Source organism: Anneissia japonica, unplaced genomic scaffold, assembly GCF_011630105.1.
Source record: "Anneissia japonica isolate Jap-2015-1 unplaced genomic scaffold, ASM1163010v1 scaffold287602_len1038180_cov171, whole genome shotgun sequence".
NCBI lineage: Eukaryota > Metazoa > Echinodermata > Crinoidea > Comatulida > Comatulidae > Anneissia > Anneissia japonica.
In genome coordinates this window covers 690,352-699,393 of record NW_022734061.1, presented here as the reverse complement: position 1 = coordinate 699,393, position 9,042 = coordinate 690,352, and the positions used below count along the sequence as shown (strand labels likewise).

Here is a 9,042-nt window from a genome sequence, read left to right as displayed (position 1 = left end):
ATATAGGGCCTAAATAAATAAATAAAATATAAAATATATGGCCTATTGCCAGTTGGAATAGTTTCTGTTAATTTCAATAAACAATTTTTTCAAGTGTATTTCATTCTGAATTTTAATTCATGTTTATATTATACAACCCGAATTTTAACATTTAAATCATGTTTTCTGTATAACTGTATATCTGGAGATAAGATTTTTCTGTCTGAGTTCAAAACATAATATAATAAGATGAAATGTAATAAACAAAGTACAATATAGGCCAAATTGATATTTTGAGAACGAAACACTAAAATTGATAACAAGAAAGTTAGCAAATCGAGATTTGTAGGCCCTTATACTGTACTACAGGACTAGATTATTGTTCAAATCCAACGGTGAAAATTGTCCTCGAATCTCGCCAGGTAATTTTAATGGGGAAACCAGACAGGAAGTGAGAAATCTTAACATATCGCAGTCGCAAAGAAAAATTCAACATGACGTAACATGCATGTGACGACGTTAGAAGAGGCTTTGCCGTTCGAGCTTGAAAAATTCAACTTATCGTAAGAATCGTAACCGGCTTATTTTGTCTGCGGCCCAGCACGATCAAGATGCGGCTGTTTTTGTCCAACTTCTCGTAACAGTCGTAAGAATCGTATGAATCGTAAGAAACTCTGAACTTTACGTCGACAGGAAACCAGGCTTAACTGGCCATGCGTAAAATGAAGACGACGACATTGGCCTGAAAACTCCATTGTTACGATACGAGCCAGAGAGATAAACAGGGCTCCGGGACTGAAGCCGAATACTGACTGAGTAGTGAGTGCAGTGGTTGAGTAATAAAAATGTTATTATCACTACTAGGCGACTACGTACGACTGACACTAAATCGATAACAATAAGAATGTCGGAATGGCTAGAATAAACAATGTCGATAATGACCCTGAAAAGGCTTAAAGTTCATCTAATAATGACATATTATTTTAGTTACTTTTAAAATGCCATAAAACAATGAAGAATTTTAAAATAGACCCCTTGCATTGGCCTTTCTGAAACTTTGGCGGGGATGTCAACTGGAGTTAAATAGAGTTCCTATAGGAATTCTAGAGGCAAAAGACTTTGCGGTATCGAAGAAATGCATGTAAAACAGAGATATTGTAGTATTTGTCAATCAGTGAAGAAATGTGTTTAGTAGAGAAATGAATATCTTGATCAATAATTTGTTTAAGATTAAACGAATTATTAATTAAATCTATGTACTTCTAAGCAGACTGGAATTGTGTTGGTTGAAGTCATTATTAAAATCACAGAGGATAAAAGTTTCACAGTCCGATCTTAGATCTTTTGTCATGAAAAGTAGAAATGCTTATTTTTTTGGTCAGTCCAAACAATAGCCAGCTCTTAATAAAATATGCCCTCTGAGAACATATAAAAATAAAAATACAAAAACCCAAAGATTTATTGTAAAAATCGGAAGGACCCCTACTCAAAAAACCAATCCATCAGTGGTACACATCTTAGTTGACATAGTCAATTTGCATGCGCGAAGTGTCCCAGCTTCTTCAGGGCCCCTCACAACCTAGTTACGCCACTGAATTCAGAGGCAAATATTTGTAGTATTCAAAATCGCAATCATTGTAAACAAAAATAAATGGGCTCACAATTAAGAATTAAACCTTTAGTACAGTACTACAGTACTATAATAATACTTTCTGGCAATTGGACCAACAAGAACACTATGTACTCCACTGCACATGCTACTGTATTTACAAGTACCATCTTGATGTAAATGTAGAACTTTAAAGTCTGAAGATGTGAAACATAACAATAAAAATGAAAATTGTTGTCTGTAATATTACAGAACACTCAATCATAAATTAAAAAATAAATTGTGAAATGTTTAAGCAGAATCATTGTAAATATGTATTAATGGGATATAAGGGGAATAATCGATGGATTTCAGAAAGCATCTTGTCCAGAGATCCATATCAATACTTCCCAGGAGTTAACAGATGCTGCCATAATGTTGTCCAAACATCATCTGTGCACAAATCAAAAAAGGAGCTGTACATTCAAGATGGATGTTCCCGTTTGATTCCAGGTAGTTTGAAAATATCAGTAAAAAAAAAGTATGAAGTGCACATTAATGGCTTTTTGCAGGAGCTTAAAGTAACAACAATTCTATGAATACTGTACTGTATGTTGTAGAGAATAATGAAAGTGCTGACATTTAGCCAAAGATAAGACCTTTTGTATGAATGAGAAGGGAAATTTATAAATTTAAATGGCATGTCATTGCTACATTTTAGGAGTTAGCCTATTAAAAAAATTTGAATTCTGAATGAAACAGGCTACATGTATTTTATAATGAGTTTTTAATGGCATTAGGACCAACGATTATAAATCTAATGATGTTCAATTACATGCTTTTTAAGTATTTTTTCACTGATGTTTTTACAACTGAAAAACTTTTAAAAATTATTTTGAACATTTTAAATTTCTTTTGAAACATGATGGGAAGAATGTCATGTGACCCATTTGTCACAGTGACTGATTGGCTATTTTTGGAAATATTTTTTTATATAACATTGAATATATCTTTTACTACTGTAACTGTGTATGTACCAATTATTGATTTTTTTTATACCATTTTAGAATGAACTCACTTGAGAACAGATAGCTTAAATTGCAAAATCCACTTTTTCTGGAAGTTGATGTCCATTTTCACCCTGTCTGTCATGCCAACATTGAATTTCCACCATGTACTCCTTCAGCCACTATTTCAATGGGTGTTTTTTTCTATCGAATTATGACATATGACCTATAAATTAATAACATTTTTGGGCTATGTCATACACTTATTTTTCTACAGACTTATATATATTGTGTATAAACTGTCCCGTCTGTCATGCTTGAGATAGCCTACATTATGTGATTTGGGATGCACTGAGATTTTGATATATGGAGCCTAGTAACCTTGTTTATTTGCACCTTATGTATTACAATATTATGTTTTGTTGTTTTTTCCAAATTTTAAGAATTACTAATCAAACTATACCAAAACAAAATGGATAAGTAGAAAATGTCTATATGTACTGTAAACTGTATGGCCGGACAAACTGTAGTACAAGTTACCAAAGCATTAGTTATTGTACCATATTCTCGTCAAGTCAAGATGGTAAATTATTAGGGTATTACATTTTTTGTTACATAATCAAACATACCCGCAGTAGTTAACCTATAACCCTGGTTCTTAATTAATTTGTACGAAAGGCCAAATTATTTTTAGAGTTGATCTGACAGGCCAAAGATAATCTCAGCCGAATTGAAAGCAATCGTTATACATCAGGTAAATCTGTTTCCGCTAAGATAGGTCTATTTGAAAGTATGCTAAATACTGTACGACTTAAAATGAAGGCTATTGACGAAACACAATGATCAGAACAAAACACAGAGACAGAACTTGGCAGCATTGTGTCCTATACTGTATTGATATGTATTTTTATAAGCACTGTTCTTGGGTTCACTAGCTGTCTATTATCATGTAAAATATGTACGCTTACAATTGAAGATAAAACCCCATAACCGTTTTACCTCTATGATTTATAACAATGGGGTTCTTCTACCATGGGTCATGTATCAGGCATTAGGACTCTGCAATCCTTAAAATTTTAATATGTCTATGATAAAGTTTTTACTTCCTCTGGGCTATTATGTTAAATTTAGCCAAGCTAATAAGAATTAATACCAACCTTGGGAGCGTTTTGACTTTTTTTTTATATACCTTAAAACCTGGAATTGAAGCCCTGGGCTTTGGATATGCTTCTTTTCAAGATGGACTACTTTTCGAGATGGGCATTTTTTTAGACTGCTTTTGCAAAATAAATAGAGGGGCTTCTTTTCAAATTTGGAAGGGGGAGAAATGAGGCCACAACATATTCAGGATAGATAAGTCAGGGCGCTAATTTTAAGGGTATTGCTAAACCCTGCACACCCCTCAAACCTAAAAAAAAAATACCGCAAACCCCATCCTAACTTTGTGATAATGATTGAATCACATAGTATAGGACTCAATTTGGTATCTAAAAAAAAAAAATCATAATTTTATGTTCATCACAACCTATTTTTGGGGTAAAATGCCATTTTTTGTGTAAAAACCCTCCAAACTCCCAAAAACACAGTGCAAACCCCATCCAAACCCTGTGATAGTGGTTGAATCACATAGTATAGGACTCAACTTGGTACCTTAGTCAATAAAAATATAATTTTGTCCATAATAACCTATTTGCTGCGAAGCAGCCAATTCATATTCTTGACAGCGATTTGACCTCTGAAAGGTCATTGTTTGTCAAAAAACAATCGCCTAAGACAACTGAAAAGCAGAGTTTCCTTCTTTCGCTCTGCCGGGTAAAATCAATTACTTTAGGCGACGTTTGTAGACTAACCTACTCGTACCAACGTCGGCATGTCGCGACGCTGGAGTACTATTCAGCGTTTTTACTATATTTTTAGGTTTCCTATTTCTATGTTTAATCGGCTCATGTCTCAGCCACAATATTTTGAGGCCAATATTATTTACGAACCCAGTTAAACTTATTTACTAGCCTATCAACGTGCTAATTATTACATTTAGGCGACGCTTGTTGTAGACTGGCATAGTGTTTTTGGAAATAAATACCATTTTATACACATGCGCAGATCGATTCGCCAGCAGCGAGTCATCGCCAGCAGCAGCGAGTCGACAGCAGAGAGATGTCACTGCAGCAAAACACTATTGTACACTGTACCAACGCTGTTCTAATATAGACAAAGGGTCGTGCTCATATTATTTGTTATATTTTTATTATTCATTATTTTCACTTGACTCGCATAAATAATTTTGTTCGAAGAACATTTTATGCAGTTGTACTTCGCAGCACTTCACTTGCAATTTGCAATTTCTAGTTTGGGGTATAATCTTAATTTTTTGTTAAAAATGCCTAAAAATACACAGCAAACCTCCAAAAACACAGTGCAAACCCCATCCAAACCCTGTGATAGTGGTTGAATCACATAGTATAGGACTCAACTTAGTACCTTAGTCAATAAAATATAATTTTATGTCCATAACAACCTATTTTGGGGTATAATCTTAATTTTTTGTTAAAAATGCCTAAAAAAACACAGCAAACCTCCAAAAACACAGTGTAAACCCCATCCAAACCCTGTGATAGTGATTGAATCACATAGTATAGGACTCAACTTGGTACCTTAGTCAATAAAAATAAAATTTTATGTCCATAACAACCTATTTTGTGATAAAATCTTCATTTTTTGTTAAAATACCTTAGAAAACACAGTGCAAACCCCATCCAAACCTTGTGATAGTGATTCAATCATGTAGTACAGTATAGGACTCACCTTGTATCTCAGATAAAAAAAAAATTATAATGTTCCATTCGTAACTAACAACCTACTTTTTGGGTAAAAATGCCATTTTTTGTATAAATATTCACATATGCCTTGAAATTTTAAAATTTTGTGGCAAGACAGGGGGCATGGGGACATGTGCCCCCTTGTCCCCCTATTGGATCAGCCCCTGTATAACACATCAATTATTTGTAGAGTTGTTTGTGTTAAAACACAGAACCAAAAATCATTCTTTTCATGTCTTTAGTATATTAACATCAGTTACCATTTTTCTGAGTAGTCCAGTGCATACAAAAGTTGATATACTGTATTTTACTGTATTATACTGTACTGTGGTAATATGAGATATTATTTATAAAATTAAAAATTATAATTAAAGAAAATAAAAGTTATAGAAATAAAATTTATAATTCATACCAGCATCCAAACTAGGGTTCAATCTAATTTCTGTTATTGTTATTATTATTATTATTATTATTATTATTATTATTATTATTATTATTGTTATTATTGTTATTATTATTATTGTTATTATTATTATTATTATTATTATTATTATAAATTACCATTCACATTTTAATAAGGCATTTTTATAAATTTCTATTAAAAATATTTTTTAAAGGGTTTTTGAGCAAAACAATTTTTATAAATGTATTTTAATTTTATTTTTAATGTGCAATAAATTATTAAAGGGTTTTTGAGCAAAACAATTTTTTCTTTTAACAGAAAATAAAGTTTTATCTAATTTTGATAATGATATTGTTTTGATTTGATGTTTATTTCAATTCTCTTCATTATAATATTTATATTATAATAATTACAACAAAATTCTCCATTTTTTATGTATATTAATATTTTTATAAATCTGATTATGTATTGTAGAATTGTATTGTATCATATATTTTTTATTTTATTTTTATCATAATGTATTTTAATGTGTATTTTAATGTGCAATAAATTTTTTAATGGTTTTTGAGCAAAACAATTTCTTCTTTTAACAGAAAATAAAGTTTTATCTAATTTTGATAATAATATCGTTTTCATTTAATGTTTATTTCAATTCTCTTCATTATAAAAGTTACTGGTATTTGCCTACAAACTTTTCTTACAAAAACATTTTTTATTTTAAAATATTACTAATATTTTTTTACTTCTGAATTTTCACAGCTGAAACCACAGTGTATAAAGTACCACACCTAGTAAAAGTTTATCAAAAAGAAAATCAATATGGCAGAGGAAACTAAAAAGGGTAAGTTAACATTGTTTTATAAGCATTAAAGAATAAATTCTGGTTACATTCATCATGTATCATTATTCATATGCTGTGCTGTACCTATTTGGAATCTTTTATTTACTGACAAAAAAAGTTGTGTTTAGTAAATAATTGTTTGACAAAAACGTTTTCAAAGGTTCCTGTACTCAGAGTGAACCAGTATTAGGCCTAAAAAATAAATTTTTTGTTTGCCCTTTAATGCTGAAAATTGTGTAGGAGGGACGGGTGCAAAATGATATTTTTTTTTCCTTCTGCCAACAACGGTAACATATTAAATCGCCATGCTTGCAATTAAGCCTTTCTCTATTTGTTTTTTAAAGGATATTCGTCAGACTAAATAAAATAGCCCATAATCAATATTTCGCAATGAATTTAGGCCATTTAGACCTAGAATGGCGATATCTTTAACATCAGACACCAAATCTACACAACTTTCATGTGCAAAATGGAGGAAAATAAGAATCAAGTTTTTACAATTTGTGAACAAAAAATCGAAAAAAAAAAAACTTTTTTAAAAACGCTGCCCTATTTTTCCATGAGCTAGGGGTGGGCACTGGAGGGCAAACAAACAGTTGTTTTTTTTTTAGGCCTTATTGTGTTGGGCTTTTCCCATGTCTACCTTTAGACTGTCTTCTGGAAATTTCAACCATTATATATTTAATATAGTTTTATCAAATTTATTTTGAATGGGATGTCACCTATAGAATATTGCTGCATTAACATAACATAACTTTAAGATGTTGTCTACTTTGTGTATTGTTATGTTGCTCTTATATGTATATTTTCCATAGAAATCACTGACGTTGTTTTTACAAACATTAAGATGGAAGTATCAAGGTGGTATGATGATCAAAACGCAATCAACATGCTGAAATTGTTGTATAGAGACCATGTGCCTAACTTGTTTAAGTTGCACAATTTTTGTAATACGATGGACTTACTGAATGAATTAATTACTTCTGGCGCTCTAAGTTCTTCTGATCCAACTATCATTTATGATACCATAAAAGCAACTTGTCAGTTTGGTTTGGAAACTAATATAAAACGTCAAATACCATCATGCCCAAATATCAGAGAAGTTGAAGTTTCTAAATTTACACCGTATAGACAAAAACTATTAAAGCTGGGAATGTCAATAAGTCCAGAAGATGTAAGGAAAATCAATGCCATGTATAATACTCCAGTAAAGAAATATGCAGACAACTGGAGTTTGATTATTGATCTTGAAAAGAGGATGATTCTTTGTGAAGATAAAATGGATACATTCAATGATAAGTTGAGGGAAAATGGTATCTTTGATGCTGCAAACTGTCTAACAGAAGGTATTCCTTTTATATCACTGTATTCACCATATATACTGTGTGTGTGTGTGTGTGTATATATATATGTGTGTGTGTGTGTGTGTGTGTGTGTGCCAGATCAAATAATACAATAAACAGTCAGAATCATAAGCAGAGAAGTGAAAATAAAATTTAAATTTTCACTTCTCTACTGCATTACATTTGTATCTAGGCCTACCTAGTTTATTTATTTTATATTTTTGATGGCTTATTATTATTACTGTTATTATTATTATTTTTTTTTTTTTATTAATTTTTACAAAACCACAATATCTTATGGAGTTGTATACATGATGTCTATTTTTTCTGGGTCTTTCTTTAATGTCATTTTTTATATAATGGCCCTTAAGTATGGTTCCTTGTTATTTTGTGCCGATTTTTTGCACGTGTCTCAAGATAGAAAAATTGAACTAGGCCTTCTTCAAGAGGCTTTTGATAACATCATCTCAAAAAAAGTTATGTGCTCCAATTATACAGTAAGTTTGAGAAAGTAAAAATAAATGTCTCATTCTAATCTTTAAAATATAAATGATATTTTAACTAAAATTTGACCATAGTTTGAGTGGTTTAACATTTAAAGAAGATGAGAGAAAAGACCCAATACGTAGTGTAGGCCAAGCTAGGCCTCTGTTTAATTCGCGATCGTACTTGATCTACCTATGGTTGAACAGGACAATAGAATGCTTAAGATGCATCAATATTTTATCAAAAAAGAATCGTAATCTTGGGAGTACATTGACATTACAGATCTTAAATGTGCTAAAATCTCACGTTTCTAGTCCCCGTTCTACAGCGGTCTTTATTTTTATTTTATTTCAACAATCTTTATTGAGGGTGGTCTATCCAGCCGAAGCTGATCATTAGAGACCCTCAATACACAAAGTAAAACAAAACAAAAAAGAGTACAAAGTAATATACTGTAAATAACAACCTTTCAATTCAAAATTAACATAATGAATTCGAGGCATGCAGACGCCATTTTGTCTACTACTACAGAACTTCATACTGTGGCTCTCCTGGATTCGCCCCTGGAATAAGAAA

The 9,042-nt window shown here is 31.5% G+C and overlaps 1 protein-coding gene across 1 annotated transcript in view; it reads left to right on the top strand.

The window, feature by feature from the left end:
- The window catches only part of LOC117116304, a 20,556-nt gene that overhangs the window by 964 nt on the left and 10,550 nt on the right, over nucleotides 1-9,042 (top strand). Inside the window, exons 2-3 of the mRNA XM_033260326.1 lie at nucleotides 6,556-6,637; nucleotides 7,453-7,983. Coding sequence (XP_033116217.1) covers nucleotides 6,616-6,637; nucleotides 7,453-7,983 — 553 coding nt within the window. The 5' untranslated portion in view covers nucleotides 6,556-6,615. The remainder of the gene's footprint in view (nucleotides 1-6,555; nucleotides 6,638-7,452; nucleotides 7,984-9,042) is intronic.